This window comes from Capra hircus, chromosome 4 (genome assembly GCF_001704415.2).
Source record: "Capra hircus breed San Clemente chromosome 4, ASM170441v1, whole genome shotgun sequence".
Taxonomy (NCBI): domain Eukaryota; kingdom Metazoa; phylum Chordata; class Mammalia; order Artiodactyla; family Bovidae; genus Capra; species Capra hircus.
Genome location: NC_030811.1, coordinates 741,508 through 761,987, shown reverse-complemented (window position 1 = coordinate 761,987; position 20,480 = coordinate 741,508). Strand labels below are relative to the sequence as shown.

The 20,480-nt window shown below is 53.3% G+C and overlaps 1 protein-coding gene across 1 annotated transcript in view; it reads right to left on the bottom strand.

The window, feature by feature from the left end:
* PTPRN2 (protein tyrosine phosphatase, receptor type N2) overlaps positions 1–20,480 on the bottom strand; it is a 546,252-nt gene that overhangs the window by 405,670 nt on the left and 120,102 nt on the right. The window contains exons 8-9 of the mRNA XM_018047462.1: positions 7,036–7,138; positions 81–240 (exon numbers count right to left, since the gene is read on the bottom strand). Of these exons, the coding sequence (XP_017902951.1) occupies positions 81–240; positions 7,036–7,138 (263 nt within the window). The remainder of the gene's footprint in view (positions 1–80; positions 241–7,035; positions 7,139–20,480) is intronic.

Sequence of the window (20,480 nt, the reverse complement as noted above, 5' to 3'; positions counted from 1 at the left end):
ACCCCGGGGCTGCAAGGGTCACCGCCCTGACCGCAGGGCCACGAGGGTCACCACCCCGACCTGAGGGCTGCGAGGCTCACCTGGGCAGGTGGCCTGTCCAGCTCCGGCCCCGGGATCGCGTCGGCGGTGGCAGCCTGGGACAGGGCCTCCAGGTAGGGCAGGTAGCGCTGCAGGGCCTCAGCCAGCATGCCGCCCTCCAGGCTGAGGCTCCGCTCGTCCGGGACGCTCTGCTTCGAGCTCCTGCGAAGGAGAGGGAGGTGTCAGGCGGTCCGTGGGCACAGCGCTGGCTCCACCCGCGGAGCTCACGGCAGGCACGGGGGCGGCAGGGCCGTGTGGGCACTCAGGCGCCAGGCCAGGCGACGAGGGCCTGACCGCCGCTCACACCGCCCACGGCGGGGCCCTGTCTGCACCCAAGCCTGGTGCTGGCACACAGGGGGACCTGGTGACCCCGACTTCCTTTCTCAGCAGCCGCCCCGCCACTGGGGGCAGAAGCAAGCCGGAGTGGGGAGTCGGCCAGGACTTACTAAGTGCAGGGAGAACCTCAGCGGCAGAGAGGCTTCCCGGGCGGGGAGGGGAGACTGGTGAGCCCTGGGCCCGCCACCCCCTGCCCTGGGCCTGTCTCTGTCAGTGGCCTCCCCTCCACTCCCCACCTGGTGCCGAGGAGCAGGCACACGGAGTGAGAAGGTCGTGCTCACCCACCTCCCGGAAGCGGGGACCACAGGGGTCCGCCGGGCATCGGCATGCTAGTCAGCTGACAGGGAGATGACCCCGGGCCCTCCTAGCGCCCCAGTGTGACCAAAAAAGGCAGGCAGCAATCCCGGGAAGCTGCCTGGAGTAAGGGACCTTGTTCTTGTGGGTTTTCTGCATGGGGCCTCGGCCACAGCACTGGAAAACAGTGTCCGCTGAACAAATGAGCTTGGAAACACGTGGTAGACTCAGGTGACGTCCAGTTAGTGCAGAACCCGTGTCCCCACCGCTGACCTCGCAGAGGGCACCTGTCCAGCATCAGGAAGGGCAGCCCTGTGACCAGACTCTGCTGTCACTGGGGGTGAGTTTAGGACAACCAATGGCGGTGAAAGGCAGTGATGCAGGTCATGAACTTACTCGGGGAAAAAAAATGTCCTGTTTCCTTTTTCTTTAATGAAAATGCATTTTAAAATCATGTAAAACACAGTACTCAGCCCCTGTCGGACTCGGACAACTGCAGGCACCGTCTGTGGGCAAAGGAGTGGGCAGGCTCCCGAGGCGGCCACACACGGCTCACAGAGCGCTCTGCGGGTGCTCGGCAGGCGGGTGGCGACCGAGAGCCGCGGCCTGCGGACGGTGGCCCGGCGTCCTCGCGGCTGCTACGTGCGCTTGGCGCTCACACAGGTGAACGCTGGGTTTCACCTGTGCTTGTTCTCGCGTTAACTGCCGGAAGTGCCCCAGAGGTTGGAGGAGGCTAGCCCGGCCCCCCAGCAGAGGCCGAGGGCGAGTGTGCGTCTGATGACTGCCTTATCTGTCCCGTCCTTCCCCTGGTGTTTGTGTTTGCAGAGACGTGGCTTTGCAGGAACAGCTGGATTTTCATGTTTCCTTACAAACGCATGTAGTGTGGTAAAAGTCGAGACACCTGCGGGAAAGGGCGGGCAGAAGTGGGCCTGCGGCGCCCCCGGCCAGGCGGGGAGGGCAGGCGGAGGGTGCGGGGAGGCCGTGGACACAGCGAGCAACAGGGAACCGGCTGCCTCTGCGCGCCGGGAGCTGAGAGCAGGGCTGGCCTCGCTCTACGGCCAAAAGGCGGCCTGCAGCCTGTGTGCAGAGAGGAGTGCCCGCCTGCCTGGGTCTCCCGTGGGAGACCCGCGCCAGCCCCGGAGCCCCGAGGGTCAGGGCTCTGGAGCCTGTTATCACCACCACCCTCTTCTCCGAGCTCCCTGGGACCAGAGCCTGCGCAGCTCAGACACGACCGAGGGAGCTCCCTAGGTGCCCGGGCAGGATCTTGCTGGGCTCGAGGGCCCAGCCCCCTGCCCCCCAGCCTGGTGTCTTCTCGGACAGCAACCTGAAGAGGAGGGATCTGACCCATCGTCCAGGTGAGAGGGCGAGGCCTGGCACATCCCTGGATCTCACGATGATGCCAGCTCTGGTTGTGCCTGGAAACCGCAGTCAAAGCCGAGCTTCCTCCATGTGAGCGTCTCGCATGTATGTGTCTAGGTGTCTGTGTCTCTGTGTGTGTGTCTGTGTGTGTGTGTGTCTGTCTGTGTCTATGTGTGTGTGTCTGTGTGTTCCTAAGTGTGTATGTGTATGTAGCCAAGTGTGTGCCTGTGTACCTGTGTATGTCTGTGTGTTGTGCAGGTGGTGGGTGAGGCTGTGCTACTAACAACCATATCCACTTTCAGTGACCAGGGAGCAATGTTTTAAGTACTCTGCTCCAAACGTGACCGTTACCTACACATGGTAACAAACACCTGTCACCTCCATGTGGGTCTTTGCTGTGGTTTAGACACACTCTGGGAATGTTCCCTGGTGTCTGAGATGATAGAGAATCTGCCTGAGGTGCAGGAGACCTGGGTTCCATCCCTGGGTCAGGAAGATCCCCTGGAGAAAGGAATGGCTACCCATTGCAGTCTTCTTGCCTTGAAAGTTCCATGGACAGAGGGGCCTGGCGGGCTACAGTCCATGGGGTCACAAGAGTCACACACGACTGAGCGGCTGGCGCTCCAGCAGTTTATGGGGTGCAGGTGGGTGTGATTTCCCACTTGGGGTCGTGGAGAACAGGCTCCTGGCCACTGTTTCCACAGGGAAAGTCTGGTTCTCAAGAACAGGCCACTGGTGTGAGGGGCTCGATACCCATGTGTATTTCACACAAACTGGGACCTACAGAAAATCTTCACATTTGAGCTTAATTATCACAATTAACAAAACGGTCCTGTTATTATTTCTGAAGCCTTTTCAAGCTACGGTGGCTCAGACTTAATAGGATGTAAACGATCAGGAGCCACATGGTTCTTTGCATCTCAAATCATGGCTATAGCTTACCTGACCATTTTTTAATGGATGAAATTTCATGTTCTGTGTTGTCAGAGTGATTTAACTGAAGTCAGTTTACATTTCTGGCACTTTGTCTATTGTTCTCACTAATTGCTAATCAATGCAAATAGAACCACCTCATAAATGCGCCTTTAAATTGTCTTGCTCATCTTCCCGGGGGTCTGTGCTAGAGGACTGTTTGCGACACTCTAACACAGAACAGCGACGGGCACAGCCGTCACCATGCTGTGAGGTGTTGCAGGAATTAGCTGGCAGCCTGACTTCTGCCCTGTCATTCTCCTGAAGCGGATCAAAACTTTGTAAGAGTCCATTTTCTACCTCGGAAGAGTCACTTTCCCACTCCGTGCACTGACCTTCAGGTGCCAATAACACGGGCTTCTTTACGCTGTCCCTCAGTTTGCTAGAGGAAAAACCCCGAATTATAAGTAGAATTGTTGCAAAGAGCACACCGCAGCCTGGCTCTCACTCCCTTTGTCCACAACCCTAACCCATCTCACCATCATTCATTTCTGGAAATTGTTATTTCTGGCTGTTTTATTTTTCATGGAAGCAGAGCTCACAGCTCAGTCCCGTCCTCTGGGGAACGAAGGGCAAGCAGGATTCTGGGCCCTCGGGTGACTCCTGGAGCACCAAGTGTCACGTGGTCTTCCACCCGCTCCTTCTTCAGTCACCAGCTCTGGGCTGGACGCCCCCCTGGACATGGTCCGTGCCGGCTGCCAGGGCTGCGCCAGGACAGAGGCAGGGCACCCAAAGGTGGGATTCCTCCTCCAAGAGTAACTCAGACCTGTCACTTCAAAACCTACCTGGAGAGCCTAGAGGCGACGGCTGCGGACTAAGTGTAAAGTGATAGACTCAGCTGCAAACACCAAAGGGGGTGGAAGCAGAGTCACGGTCACGGGGCAGAAGGGGCAGAGAAGGTAGGGGTCTCATGGAGATGCCCCAGGGGCTCTGAGAATGCCACCCGCCAATCAGAGCATCCAAAGGGCAGGCTTTTAGAGGATGAATTAGGCAGCAGAACCCAGAGGACACAGGCGTGGCAATACCCGTCGTAGAAAAGTGGGATCAAGACAAAGAGCAGTAAAGATGACAAAGGCTCCATCTAAACCACACAGGCGTGACGCCCACAGCGAGGAGGGGATGCCGGGAGCTGATGTCAGAACCCCAGTGTGCGAAGCGAAATACGCTAGAAATGGACGCACAGCTTACGGAAACAAGGGTTTGCCCGAGACGTTTCAATAAGTCAGAATGTAAATAGAGAATTTGACTCTGAATAGTTTATATTTATACATAGTTATAAATTTTATGTCTAATTTAACCATCTATAAAAATGTGTACTCTTATATAGTGGATACAAGGTTTTTAAGCATCCACTGAAAATTAATAAACGTGGTATAAACTAGACCACAAAGAAATCCCAAATTTCTAAAAAGAAAAAGCTGAACGTGTCACATTCTCTGATGAAAACGCAGTAAAAGCAGACAGTAATTTAAACTCTAAAGGACATACGACTCAGACAAAACACAAGCCTGCACTCGCTGCTCCCGCAGGGCACGCAACTGCAGCGGCCCACAGTCGAGAACAAAGGCAGACGGCCTGTCGGCGCTGCAGGATGACGCCAGGGCCACGCTCACAGGCGAATGCACGGCCTTACGTGATGAAAGAGTAAGGGCGAACTTTCAGCTCAAGAGTTTCATTTAAAAGAGAAACAAGAGTAAATCCAATGATAGCAGAAAGAGGAAAGCCCAGGAGATAACTCTTTTTATAAACTGTGTTAAAGGGGAAAGGCAGAAGTCAATGGCAAAGTGTAATAACCACACATGCAATGAGCAAGTTTTAAGTGATAACACAGTACTGTGATCACACTAAGTCAACACATTTGGGAATCCCTGTGAAAAGGATGAGAGTGCTCTGCAGAAATGTGAACGCTCCAAATTCACACAGTGAGACCTGTGAGCGTATTTCACCAATAACCTGAGAAGAATGGAAGTGGTACGGGATTTAACCACATAGAAAGATCAGTTAAAGTGTATACTGGGCAGCGGACAATTCGACACCAAAGAAAATTTAGCAGAAGGTTTTTGAAAAGAAGGAACATTATTCCATGCGTATCCACGTGCATTATTGTGTGTGTCTGTTTGTTTCCTGACAAACACTGATTCCCGTTCTGGCTGCTGAGTCACCAGCAGACGGCCGACGGGACATGCGGCATCTCCAATAAGGGAGCTCCTTGCAAAGACACAGCAGGGCCAGGAGAACCACAAGCTCACGGCGGAGAGCGGCTGGGTCTAGGGAGGGAGGGCTTGAAGAGGCAGAGCGGGGGTCCAAGTGGCCGTGGCCTTGGCAGAAAGGTGGGTGTGCTGCCAGCCCTGCCTGCCAGCCAGGGGTGAGTCTGCCCAAACCCGCCGAGCCTGAGGCCCACGCCTGCTGGTTGCCAGGAAGCCCGTCTCCTGGGGTGGAGTATGGGGGGGGCGGCTACTGGGGAGCATCCCAGCGTGCCACCCCCGGCACGAGGCTCCGCCTTTAGAGCCAGACGGTTGGTTTATTCGGGTTCAGCACCCTTGAGAAAGACATGACCCAGCCCAGGAGGCTATGAGCCCAGTTCCACTGGCAACCACACCTCGTTGACGGGTGGAACAGACCACACATCTGCTTCTCCAGAGCGGGGCACGTGAGGAGCTACCAGCCTTACACAGAAGACTCCATACGGAGAGAAACAGCCCAGGAAATACAGGAACGCTTCTGTACGGACACAGATCACACACAGGAAGTCCATGTAGAAGACGCCAGCCTCTTCACGTGTGTTTTAGACTTTCAGTCTCACGTGTAATCTAAAAAGCCACGTTATTTTCATAGCAAATGGGCAATTGTTTTAAGTGACAGCATCACCAGTGGTAAGAACGTGGCCACCTGGGTGTTGCCCTCGTCCCTGCTGTGTGTCCCGGTCCCCCCAACCCCCTGTGCCGTGGCCTCCTCGGTGGCGTCCGGGGTCGCCTGTGACAGCGCAGCCTGCTCGGAGCCTGGGCGCTGGCAGGAAGGCTCCGCGGGCTGCGTGAAGCGCCCACATGTCGCCCGAAGACCAGCGCGAAGAGTGTGGACGCGCCCGGATGAACACGGACAGCCTGACTGCTTTTTGAGTGTTATTTTTACAGAACAGACTCCTGAGGCAGGTTCTCGTTGACGAAGCTCAACAGACCGGCGAGGGTGACAAGGCAGAGCTCCTACCCACCCTCAAGACGCGCACAGCCTGGCCGGGGAGGGCTGCCCGGGGAACGTGCTCTCACGTCCGGTGCGTTGCCTCTGCGGGACCCGGCGGCCTGGCTGCCCCTCTGCTGGACGGACTGAGCAGGAAGGAGGAGGCCGATGCTTCTGCACTGGAATTACTCTACAAAGGCTGTGGGCAGACGCTGGGCTTCCCCACTAAACCGAGGGGGCGGTCCCTTCCCTACTGTCTAACCTTGAGGAGTAGCCACCCGTCAGCTCAGAGATGGCAGCCAGCTCCCGCACGCTGCCCGTGGGGCATGCCTCCCCTCCCTGGGTCGGTGTCCTGCACAAGTGGGCAAAACGTCCACACCCCCTGCACGTGTGTGGAGACGACGAGGTGGAACAAATCCGGCTCTCACGGCTGCTGTGCTGGGGGCCCGAACACAGATTCCATGGTTTAATTTGCTTTTTGTACTGAACTGAGCATAAATTCTTACTGGGAAATGAGAATTCTTGACCCTCCTGCTTTTAACCAAGGCTCTGGAGATGCAGACTCTCCAAAGGTCCCAGGAAGGGAGACAGACCCTTGGGCATGTCCGTTGTTGAGACCACCCCCTCTTGGGAGGGTCCCCGTCACACCCTCCCCGGGGGCCAGGACCCTGTGGTAGAGGGAGTCCCATCTGCCCCTTCCCCACATCCCAACTTCCCGGAGCATCTACACCAGAAAGACGGGGTTCTTTGCTCCATGAAACAAAGAGAGGGCTGGTGGACACAGGCCAGGGAAGAGACACGCCACGAACAGGTCCGCTTTACCTGGCGGGGCTGGACACCTCGGGGTGGCGCTGGTAAGTCTGGGGAAGGCTGGCGAGTTCCCGGGCCATCACGCGCTGGGTGTGGTCATCCTGCCACGTGAGACCTGGAGAGAGAGTGGTGGGCACCGTGTTAGCGTGGAGGCCGAGCCAGAGGCCCGGCTGCAGTCCCCGAGTCACTGCTGCGGGTGCTTTCCCACAATCTCACCAATCAGCCAAGGCCCCTCTCTGCGGTTTCTTACGAGCTCTTCTCCTTATCAAATCCCAGCCCTTCACCCTAGACCAGAAACGTGGTGGGTGCTTTGCTATATGAACAACACAGGCGGGGTGGGGCCGGGCTGGACAGGAGGTACCCGCTATGGTCAGCAGACAGACTCGGTCCACAGGGAAGATGAGACCCTTCCACCTGGGGAGGCCTGGCCACAGGAGGTGCTCCTCACCCAACAGTGAGCCAGCGGCCAGCACTCAGTGCCGCTCTGCCTGCTCGCGGCTGCCACGTCCTGGCCGTTTGCTCCTTGCAACCCTGACCTGCTTAAGAGCCACACGTTGGAAATGAAATAAGGGTTATTGTTACTATGAAAGCAATTATCATGGGGCTTAATGTACTGTATCTGGGAGCCAATTACGTTATATTTAATACTCAAATGTTATGACAAAGAGCTTTATAACAAGGGCGAAGTAGTTATGAAGGCAAAATCCACGTGTCTATGCATTAATTACATGCACTGCGGATCACATGATAATTATGCTCAGAATTACCAAATAACTCCCAAGAATAATTATTATGCAATTTGTACATTTTAGATCTTATGGTAACACTTTAGCACTTAGAACTACCCCATGCAATTATCCATAATTATCTAATCACTAAATATCATGTAATTACAGAGATATATTTTTATGCCCTGTACAAAAACACATTACCAAAAATCTTCGCATCAGGACGGCTGTGCTTGTTTGCATGTGTGCGTGAGTGGGGAGCAAGAAGGTCCACAGCTTGCTGAGAACACTTTTTCTGGGCAGAATTAGAAGAATGTCTCACACATAAGCTGCCTTCATGAACACACTTCAGTGATTTTCAAATGCAAACCTAACATTTGTTAAAATTTATCAACAGCAAGATACAAATAGCTGGATCACTTCTAAGTCTCAGAAGCCTGTGGCCCTATCCTGAGCAGGAGCTGCAGGACGTGCAGCTGTGGACAGCTCAGCTTCTGCCCTGCAGGGAGGTGAAGTCGCTCAGTCGTGTCCGACTCTTTGCGACCCCACGGACTGTAACCAACTAGGCTTCTCCATCCGTGGGATTCTCCAGGCAAGAATACTGGAGTGGGTTGCCATTTCCAGCCCCACAGGCACCACCGCCCTTGCTTCAGGATGACATGCGCTCACTGTCAGCAGGCGTGATCCATGTGACAGGCTCAGCGAGAAAGCACCCCATGTGAAATGTGCTTGTGTGGCTGTCACTGGCCCATTCCCAGAAGACCCACAAGCAAAAGCACATTTGCAACACGAGCATAGTGTCTAGCACCTCAGCCCGGAAAACAGGCCTGGTCTTCCTCCCCAAAGTCCGGTCTCCACGTTGACGTCCACCGGGAACAGGAAGACTCAAGAGCACAGGAGGAACTTTTGGTGGAAGAAAGTTCAAGTTAAAATTTAAATAACAGAGCTTTGATAACATTTTTATCTGAAGAGTGCAGAAGTCATGCCAACTCTGGGGTCTGTATGGGCCGTAAGAAGGGCACTGAACCCCTAGCCCAGACTGCTCAGCTGTCCTGGAGTGGGCAGAAACAGGGCGCTTGGGTAGAGAGTCAGAGGAAGGCGCAGCTCTGGGGGCTGGGCTTCCCCGGGAGAGACTGGCCCCGTCTGGAAGACGGTGAGACACATGGGCCGCGCTCGCGCTTGCAGCACAGCCAGGCCCTGGGAAGCACACATGGGCAGCTGAGAGCACTGAATCAGACGGCCAGGGGCCAAAAAACAGGTGCTGGGCCTCCGGGGCCTTCCTGGCTTGTGATCTCAGACTTGGAGCTGAGTCTCCAGCAGCCCGGGTGCCGGCCAGGCCCCAGCGAAGCCGCCTGGCTCGTGAGAGGGTCAGGAGAGGGGCCACTGAGCAGCTGCAGGCAGAACAGCTCCACTCCCAGCAAGCACCGCAGAGGCCCACAGGGGGCCTGGGCGCCCCCTCCTGAGGCCAGGGGCCCTGCCAGTGTCGGCAGAGCGGCTGATGGGGAGGGGTCTTTCCTCCCCACTGGGGGGTCACACCTCCGCGGGCCCCAGTGGAGACCAAGCGGGGGCTCAGACTCCCACTGACCCCACTGCCCAGCAGTGAGGACAGGAGCCGGCCCTCAGGGTCCGCAGAGCTCTGGGGGGCACCCGGGCTTCTACCTCCATCGGCAGCAACAGGGCCCCCACCCTACCTCGGCAGAGCAGCGCCAGGAAAGGCAGCTCCTGCACAAGTTTCAGTGAAATCTGGAGTCTCAACATAGAACCCAATGCCCAGGCTTCCACAGAAAACCACTCTTGCCAAAACCAAGGAAACCTCAAACTGAAAAAAAGACACTCCGCAGACACCAACACTGAGACGTTGGCCTAATCTGACAAAGATGTAACCCAGCCACGATACAAATGCCTCAGGGAACAGTCACGAGCATTCCGGAAAACAAATGAAAAGTGGGAATTCTCAGTGAAGAAAAAAAGAGGACCAAGTGAAAATGCTATAACTAAGAATACAATAACCAAAATATACAGCGCAGTGGATGCACTTCATTGCAGGATGGAGGGGACAGGGAGACGAATCAGGGACCTGGAAGAGAGGACAATAAAAGTCACCCAATGCCAACAACAGAGAGAAGACAGTCTGACAAAAAAGGACAGAGCCTCTGGCTGTGGGGCTAAAACAAAAGGACTAAGGTAATGTAAGATCCCAGGAGGAAAGGAGAAAGAAGGCGGGCTGAAGAGCCACTCAATAATAATCATCATCATGGCTGAAAACTTCTCAGTTTTGGCAAGAGATGAACTTGAAGCTCCAATATCTCGGCCACCTGATGCAAAGAGCCAGCTCATTTGTAAAGGCCCTGATGCTGGGAAAGTTTGAAGGCAAGAGGAAAAGGGGACGACAGAGGATGAGATGGTTGGATGGCATCACCAACTCAGTGGACATGAGTTTGAGCAAATCCTGGGAGACACTGAAGGACCAGGAAGCCTGGCGTGCTGCAGTCCACAGGGTCACAGAGAGTTGGACACGACTTAGTGACTGAACGATGACATAAACCAGAAGATCCCCGAAGCCGAGCACCCACAGAGGATAAACCCAAATCTCCTCCAAGACACATGACAATTAAACTCCTGAGACCTAAATGCAAGAAAAAATGTTGAGCATAGCCAGAGAAATGATGCCTTAGCTACAGGGAAACATGATTCAAATGACAGAGGATTTCTCATCAGAAACCAGGGGGGCCACATCAAATCACAGGACATTTTCCAAGAGCTAAAAGGAGAAGCTGTCCATCCCCAATCCTAACAGGCGGCCAACTCAGATCCTGGCAAAAGTGTGGTTCAGGAATGGCAGGGCAAAGGAGGCCTCCTCAGATAAGTGAGAATGAGAGCCTGCTTTACCAGCAGACCTGCCCCAGAAGGACTGCTGAAGGAACCTCCCTGAATAAGGTGACGGCAGAAGGAACCTTGGGACATCCGGGGGGAAAGCATGAAAAGCAAAGACACAATGACTGTGAGGAGCGCCCGTCTCCGGAGCTTCCTAAGGCTTGCTGGGCCGAAAGCTACACCATGATGCGCTCCTCAGTGTATGCAGAGGGAATATTCAAAGTAATGATAAAAACGGGAGAGTCATGAAGGGAGGCAAGGGTTCTAGACCCCACTCAAAACGGCAAAATCACCACACCAGTAAACTCTGAGAGTTTCGTATATACAGTGCCCCATCTATACCAACCCCTAAAAAGGTGAACAAGAGGCAAATCTGCAGAGACGTTAAAATGGACTGTAAAAACTGTTACGCTAGAGTAATGTAGGAAACAGAATACGGATGAAATAGAACAGGTAGAAAACAAAAAATAAGTGTTTAAGTGAAGTGAAGCCGCTCAGTCGTGTCCGACTCTTTGTGACCCTGTGGACTGTTGCCTACCAGGCTCCTCCGTCCATGGGATTCTTCAGGCAAGAGCACTGGAGTGGGTTGCCATTTCCTTCTCCAGGGGATCTTCCCAACCCAGGGATCGAACCCAGGTCTCCTGCATTGGAGGCAAACGCTTTACCGTCTGAGCCACCAGGGAAGTCAAAAGAAAACAAAAAGTAAGAGTTTAAGTCTTAATAAATCAATAATTACATTAAATATAGATAGGTTAAGTAAACCTATGAAGACAGACACTGACTGAGTGGATTAAAAACGCATGACCCAACTATATTCTGTTAATAAGAAACTCACTCCAATATTTGAGCGGAAGTAAAAGGATAAAAAAACATATATCGTTAATCAAAGAAAAATAGCAGTAGTTAGTGTAATAGCACATGAATTGTCTTCAAAAGAAAGACGCTTACTAGGGACACAGACACAGTCTAAAGATGAGAGGGTAAATTTGCCAAGAAGATGTGTCAGCTCTGAATGTATATGCACTCAACACCAGAGCTGCAAATAGGAGAAGCAGAAACTGACAAAATTCCCACATCCTCATCATCTCAGTCGCCTTCTTAAACATGTGCGTCTTCATCCAACTAAGGTGGACCATGTCCTGGAACACAAATAAAACTCAGCAAAACGAAAAGAACCAAAAGCATTCAGAGTATGTTCTCCAGTCACAATGGAGTCAAACTGGAAATCAATAACATAAACACAAGAAAAGTCTCCAAACACGTGCAACTTAAACAACACTTCTATCTAAGCCACAGGGCAAAGCGAATCCAAGGAGAAAATACACTGAGCTGGGTGAACATGAAAATACAACATACCCAAACCTGTGTTTAAAGCTGCATGGCTAAAGGTGCACTGAGTGAAATTTTTAGCACTAAATCCTTAGATTAAAAAGTCTCAAATCAATCACATAAATTCCCACATGAAGAAGCTAGAGAAAGGAGAGCAAAATAAACCCAAATAAGTAAAAAGAAGGAAAGAGAACAAATCAATAAAACTTCAGTGTAAAAACAGAGAAGTCAGTGAAAACAAAAGCTGCTTCCCTGAAAAGATCAGTGAAATTGGCAAACCTCTAGCAAGACTGACAACGAAACAGGGAGAGGAGCCATGACCACCATCAGCAGCGAGACAGGGACGGCAGGGACCCTGCAGACCTCCAAGGGGACACACAAGCCCCCCCCCCCCGCACCCCCCACCCCGCAGCCCCCCCCCCCCGCTCACAGCAACTGAGATGGAATGGACCCACCCCTGGAAACACAGACCGCCACAGCTCACCCAGTATGAAGCAGATCGTTTGAGAGCCCTATAAGTGTTAGACAAGTTGAATTCTTAATTTAAGACCTCCCCAAAACAAATCTCCTGACCCAGATTATTTCCCTGGATAATTCTACCAAACATCTAAGGAAGAATCAGTATGAGTTCTACAGAATCCCTTCTGGAAAATAGAAAAGGAGGGAAAAGTTTCCATTTAACTTTATGTAGGTAATATTAGCAGGCAATGGCACCCCACTCCAGTACTCTTGCCTGGAAAATCCCATGGATGGAGGAGCCTGGTGGGCTGCAGTCCATGGGGTCACTAACAGTCGGACATGACTGAGCGACTTCACTTTCACTTTTCACTTCCATGCATTGGAGAAGGAAATGGCAACCCACTCCAGGGTTCTTGCCTGGAGAATCCCAGGGACGGGGGAGCCTGATGGGCTGCCGTCTATGGGGTCACACAGAGTTGGACACGACTGACGTGACTCAGCAGCAGCAGCAGCAGCAGCAGCAGCAAATATTAACCTGAACCAAAAGCAGACAAACACTGCACCACACACACAAAAGAAACCTGCAGACTCACATCCTTCATGAATATTGACATAAAGATCCATAAGATAATATCAACATGCCAGATCCAGCAACATATGAAAATCATTACACAGCATGGGGTTTATTAAAGGGGCGCAAGACTGGTTTAATACAAAGTAAATCAATTACTTCAACACCTTTTTATGATGAATATTCATCCACTTGATACTGAACATCTGTCCACACAGGCCCTACAGCTGCCATTGTACCTAATGGTGAGAAACTAGAACCCTTCCCGCTCGGATCAGGAAGGAGGCAAGGATGTCCTCTCTCAGCACTGATCCCAGCAGAGCTAAAAGTTCTCAGCAGGGCAATGGGGCAAGACAAGGAAATACAAGGCACACATATGAAAAAGAAACAAAGCTACCTATTTCCAGATAAAATAATTTTCCACGTGGAAAATTCCAATGAATCTACAAAGAACTCCTAGAGGAATTGATGCTTTCAAACCGTGATGCTGGAGAAGACTCTTGAGAGTCCTTGGACAGCAAGGAGATCCAACCAGTCCATCCTAAAGGAGATCAGTCCTGAATATTCATTGGAAAGAATGACTGATGGTGAAGCTGAAACTCTAAGACTTAGGTCACCTGATGTGAAGAGCCAACTCTTTGGAAAAGACCCTGATGCTGAGAAAGATTGAAGGCGGGAGGAGAAGGGGGCGACAGAGGATGAGGGGGCTGGATGGCATCACTGACTCCATGGACAGGAGTTTGAGCAAGCTCCGGGAGCTGGTGATGGACAGGGGAGCCAGGCGTGCTACAGTCCACGGGGCCGCAGAGAGCTGGACACGACTGAGCCACTGAACAACAATGAACTGGAAACAGCCCAGGTGCTGGCCAGTGAGTGAGGGGGAGTCAAGCAGGTCTGTCCAGACTGTGGATTGGTTAGTTCTCAGCAATAACAACCCAGTGAGCAAAAGGGAGGGACCACAGACACAGCCACAACATTCTGCCCAGTGAAAAAAGCCAACCCAGACAGCTACACGCCGCGCGGCTTCACTTACACAACATTCGTAACCTACTCTGCTCCACCGCAGGCAGGCACTCCAGAGGCCAGCCAGGACGCCCGACCCCAACCCCTTACAGTCAGCTAGGGTCCAAGCTGGACTGTGATGACTATGTGATAAGGTTGTCAGCAAACATCTGTGGAAAATAGAGACACGGAGAGACTCACTGGGATGAGGAACTGGGAGAAACTTCAGAGAGAAAAGTGGTATTCGAGCCAACGTTGGAAGGATACACAGAATTCTAACGGACAGACAGGGGCTGAGCAGAAATGGAAGAGCGCGGCCAGGGCGGGATGCAGTCGGCAAGGATGCAAGTCCAGCAGGGCACAGGAGGGCCCGGAGGGTCGGTGTGAGGCCACAGCAGGCCTGGACACCACACCAGGAGGGCTGGCAGTCTCTGCACGCAGCGCAGAGCCAGAACAGTATTCTGAGCAGGAAGGTGCTGTATGCAGGGGAGGGGTGAGACCAGGAGGGGGAGGAGGAGGGGTGAGACCAGGAGGGGGAGGGGGGAGGCGAGGAGGGGGGGAGGGGTGAGACCAGGAAGGGAGGAGGGGAGGGGGAGGAGGGGGAGGGGTGAGACCAGGAGGGGGGGGAGGGGTGAGACCAGGAGGGGGAGGGGAGGGGAGAAGGGTGAGACCAGGAGGAGGAGGGGGAGGAGCAGGGGGAGGCCCACGCCTCAGGCAGCAGACTCCAGGCAGGGACATCACCCTTCCGGTGACGAGCTTCCTCAGGTGTAAAAGGACTGTCTCACGTTTGCCACAAGCCAGAGATCAGACCAAATGTGTTTCATTCACTCTGGCCCGTGGCCCCCCTGTAACTGAGGCACCCGTGGAAACGGCAGGTGGACGGGACCCCGTGGGGGAGTCTGGCCTCTCCAAGGCGGCCGAGGCCCCAGCCCTTGCATCTCGGGCACCCACAGGCAGCTCCCAGCGGGCGCGAGGTTCCAGGCCGTGCTCGGTCACGGGCTGGGCGTGTGGCCCGAGGGGTGCCAGCAACATCCTCCTCGGGCGTCAGAGCCCCAGCCTGAGCCCCAGCAGAGAAGCCTCACCTGAGGAGCCTGATCCAGCGGGCCCCTCGACACAGAACGGCACCCCCCGAGGGAGCCTCAGATGGGACCTGCTTGCCGGGTGCGCCGAGGGCACAGCAGCAGCACCAGGTCTCCTGAGACCTGGACGCACCCACCAGGCTGTGAGCAGGACCCGGAGGCCGCACAGGAGGGGTGGGCGCAGGACCCGCAGTCCTGACAGAGTGCCCGTTACCACCTGCCTGGCACCGCGAGTGCCAAGTCCCCCAGAGAGCCCGCCTGGGACACCATCTCGGCCACACCGAGGCCCAGCGACAGAGGCAGGGACACAGAGGTTGGGACGCCGCCTTCCCTGAGCCCTAAGTCGGCACGATGCTGCCTCCGTGGTGCGCAGACAGTGACGGGTCTGGACACCACACAAGTGGACGATGTGGGTGAGGCTCGGCACAGACGGACAGCTCTATCTATTAGACTTGTCTGCTAGGAGCCAGCCCGAGGAATCCCGCCCGTGGCAAAGGTCATGAGGCTAAGGGGCCTGACAGGCAAAGGCGAGTCAGGCCTTAAGGGAGTCTCGCTGGACCTGCTCTTGCATCTGCCCCAAAACCAGAGTCTGCCTGCCTTACTGCGTTATGCTTTCCACCTACTCTTCTGACATCGACAGGGGGCTGTCCCCCACCACCTTTTTCTGGAAAAAGATAATTTAGCGCTTTTAGATAATAAGTCTCCTGGGCATAATAAGAGTGTTTCAATCCAAAAACCCCTCTGATGGCTTTCTAGCCTGCCTGCCAGACTCGTACAGCTGCGCATGTGATTGTTTGCGGCCTCCTGACCACAAGAGGCCCAGGAAGCTTGAAACATCCGAGGAACGTAGGGGCTTCCGAGGAGTCAAAATCATTAGAATAGGACTGATTAAGAGTTTCATTTATTGAGCCAATACTTGCTGCCAAGTTTTCATATCTTTTATTTGTTAATATAGTTGGTATGTAGAAAAAACAGGTAGTAAGTAGGGAAAACTGCTAGACCATTCAGGTATGACCTAAATCAAATCCCTTATGATTATACAGTGGAAGTGAGAAATAGATTTAAGGGCCTAGATCTGATAGATAGAGTGCCTGATGAACTATGGAATGAGGTTCGTGACATTGTGCAGGAGACAGGGATCAAGACCATCCCCATGGAAAAGAAATGCAAAAAAGCAAAATGGCTGTCTGGGGAGGCCTTACAAATAGCTGTGAAAAGAAGAGACGCGAAAAGCAAAGGAGAAAAGGAAAGATATAAGCATCTGAATGCAGAGTTCCAAAGAATAGCAAGAAGAGATAAGAAAGCCTTCTTCAGTGATCAATGCAAAGAAATAGAGGAAAACAACAGAAAGGGAAAGACTAGAGATCTCTTCAAGAAAATTAGAGATACCAAGGGAACATTTCATGCAAAGATGGCCTCGATCAAGGACAGAAATGGTATGGACCTAACAGAAGCAGAAGATATTAAGAAGAGGTGGCAAGAATACACAGAAGAACTGTACAAAAAAGATCCTCACGACCCGGATAATCACGATGATGTGATCACTCACCTAGAGCCAGACATCCTGGAATGTGAAGTCAAGTGGGCCTTAGAAAGCATCACTACGAACAAAGCTAGTGGAGGTGATGGAATCCCAGTTGAGCTATTTCAAATCCTGAAAGATGATGCTGTGAAAGTGCTGCACTCAATATGCCAGCAAATTTGGAAAACTCAGCAGTGGCCACAGGACTGGAAAAGGTCAGTTTTCATTCCAATTCCAAAGAAAGGCAATGCCAAAGAATGCTCAAACTACCACACAGTTGCACTCATCTCACACACTAGTAAAGTAATGCTCAAAATTCTCCAAGCCAGGCTTCAGCAATACATGAACTGTGAACTTCCAGATGTTCAAGCTGGTTTTTGAAAAGGCAGAGGAACCAGAGATCAAATTGCCAACATCCGCTGGATCACGGAAAAAGCAAGAGAGTTCCAGAAAAACATCTATTTCTGCTTTATTGACTATGCCAAAGCCTTTGACTGTGTGGATCACAATAAACTGTGGAAAATTCTGAGAGAGATGGGAATACCAAACCACCGGACCTGCCTCTTGAGAAACCTGTATGCAAGTCAGGAAGCAACAGTTAGAACTGGACATGGAACAACAGCCTGGTTCCAAATAGGAAAAGGAACACGTCAAGGCTGTATATTGTCACCCTGCTTATTTAACTTATATGCAGAGTACATCATGAGAAACACTAGACTGGAAGAAACACAAGCTGGAATCAAGATTGCCGGGAGAAATATCAATAACCTCAGATATGCAGATGACACCACCCTTGTGGCAGAAAGTGAAGAGGAGCTAAAAAGCCTCTTGATGAAAGTGAAAGAGGAGAGCGAAAAAGTTGGCTTAAAGCTCAACATTCAGAAAACGAAGATCACGGCATCCGGTCCCATCACTTCATGGGATATAGATGGGGAAACAGTGGAAATAGTGTCAGACTTAATTTTTTGGGCTCCAAAATCACTGCAGATGGTGTTTGCAGCCATTAAATTAAAAGACACTTACTCCTTGGAAGAAAAGTTATGACTAACCTAGACAGCATATTCAAAAGCAGAGACATTACTTTGCCGACTAAGGTCCGTCTAGTCAAGGCTATGGTTTTTCCTGTGGTCATGTATGGATGTGAGTGCTGGACTGTGAAGAAGGCTGAGCGCTGACGAATTGATGCTTTTGAACTGTGGTGTTGGAGAAGACTCTTGAGAGTCCCTTGGAATGCAAGGAGATCCAACCAGTCCATTCTGAAGCAGATCAACCCTGGGATTTCTTTGGAAGGAATGATGCTAAAGCTGAAGGTCCAGTACTTTGGCCACCTCATGTGAACAGTTGACTCATTGGAAAAGACCCTGATGCTGGGAGGGATTGGGGGCAGGAGGAGAAGGGGACGACTGAGGATGAGATGGCTGGATGGAATCACTGACTCGATGGACGTGAGTCTGAGTGAACTCTGGGAGTTGGTGATGGACAGAGGGGCCTGGCGTGCTGCAAATCATGGGGTCGCAAAGAGTCAGACACGACTGAGCAACTGAACTGAACTGAACCGAGCCCTGGTATTAGTAACATTAGATCTTTGAGTTGCGTGCTTTCTTTATTATAACCCACTATACCTTTGTTCTACAGGAATGTAACCTTATTTAGCACTTTGAGGGTGATGCAGATTAAAGAAAAAACGCTTCAAGAGAAAGTGAGTTTTCTGGTTGATAGACATTTATCTAGGAAAAGAGCCATAAAAATGTTAACAGGCCCCCTGGCCAGAAGATGATGTAAAACCACCTGAGACCTTTTGTATACGGGAAGGTATGCAAAAAGAAAGCCTGGTCTCAATGAGGGTCAGGACTGCTGCCCCTGCATAGCTCCGCAATTCCATTATTTCTTTATGGACAACTTGGGGTATATAAGCTGCTTTGGAACATGCAGTTGTGGGTCTGGCACAGATGCTTGGCTCCCCCACATCGTTTTTTCTCCCTTTTCTGGCTGAATTCCCATCTGGAGTGTGGAGGCTCACCATGTCTACTTATTTGCCCTGGCTTCTAAGACCCACACGAGAGGGAGCCCAAGGCGGGGCACCCTCTGCTATTCAAGCGGGTGCCGGTGGCCTACGTAGATGGTGCAAACCCCTGTCTCGGAGTTTTATTGGTTCTCTGCGTAAACCAAGTTATTCAGCCTCTTTTCTCCACTAATTTTCCTACTACACTATTCTTTCCTAATCTCTCTTTATATCTCTGAGTAAGTAAGTCTTTCCTCGCCGACTCCGTCCCTGCTTCGAATTCCCTGGATCCACCAGGGCTGGACCCTGGCACTTGTTTAAGACGCACTTTCTCCTGCCTCTGGTACATGAAGTGAGAGAGTGAGCGAAAGCCGCTCAGCCCTGTCCAGCTCTTTGCGACCCCACGGACCACACAATCCAGGCAAGAACACTGGAGTGGGAGGCTGTGCCCTTCTCCAGGGGAAGTTCCCAACCCAGGGATCGAACCCAGGGCTCCCACACTGGCACGTGGAGCACGATACAGATGCCCACAGGAGTTGAGGGCCACACTCACGGGAAGGGGTCAGGCACCAGCCTGCAGAGACGGGAGTGCGACTGGGCTTCGGCGACGGCCGTGTTGGAGGCCCAGTGTGGTAGGGGCTCCTGTGACCTGGAGACAGCTTCCTTGGGGTGAGCAATGAAGAGAGACAGGAGGTGTCGTGGGCTGTGGGCTTGTGTCCCCCAAATCCACGTGCTAAACCCCAGCCCGGGGGGGGGGGGTCCCCGGGGGCGGGGCCTGGGGCGGGGCTGAGGACCCTGCAGGAGGCCGCCTGGTGGGACCAAAGCCCTTAGCAGAAGAGGACTCCGCCCCCTGCCGGCTTATCAGGACGGAGGGAAGGCGCCGTCTGCAACACAAAATGCGTGTCCGCGCCAGCGACAAAGCAGGGCACCATGACCTTGGACCTCTGGCCCCCAGACTGTGCACAGCTTCCGCCCCATCTGGGGCTCCACTCAGAGAGGAATGAGGCAGAATATGTTCAGTGAGCAAGGTGAGCATGTAGGTCCCGGGCCTGATCACACACCCGAGGATGGTGTGAGGTGCGGCGCTGGTCCGGGGCAGGTGCCCTGAGGGTCACAGCCACACCAGGGCCACGACTCCGTGGTCTGGGCTCTCGGGCACCTCACAGGACACCCACGCTCCACATGAGAGGAGACCTGAGTCCAAGGTCCTGTCACCTGCCTGAGCCCGCCTCTCTGTTGCCATGGCAACCCCCGCACTGTAGCCCCTGGGGCAGGTGGAGGGTGGGGTCTGCAGCCTGGACCCCACACCCGCCAGCTCCAGCACGGCTGCCTCACGGCCACTTCCACCATAGAGTCTGGGCTGGGGCAGGGGCGGAGCTGGCCCCCTGGCATCAATGACACCCCTGCCCCCACACCTCTGGGCTGGCCAGGCAATGGGAACAGACAGCTCTGTGCGGGCGGACTGGCGTTTGTTTCTCCTTGGTTACTTGTGCGCAGTTCCTGGCGCCCCACAGGGCAGAGCTGACCCCATCCTCACCTCCACACTGGTTAAGGCAGCCAACGACGCTTGCGTTCCCCAGCCATCTCGAGGGACGCAAGCCCAGCGCCCAGCCCCCGCCATGGTCCCTGGGCAGGCTTCAGAGGACAGGAGGGGTCAGGGTGTGGTCACAGCTGAGCACGGAAATCGAGGGATGCTAAGCAGTTGATCCAGGGAAGTGTTGGCCGGGAAACAGCACAAGCTCCCTAAACAAGGTGGGTGATGTGATGTGCAGACCCAAGGCGGGCCTCTGCCTGCCCCGACCCAGCCCTCCCACCGCTGCCCAGAGAGGAGACAGACAAACCCGCTGCCCAGATGGACACCGCCCACTCAGGGAGGCCTGCCTTTCTTCCC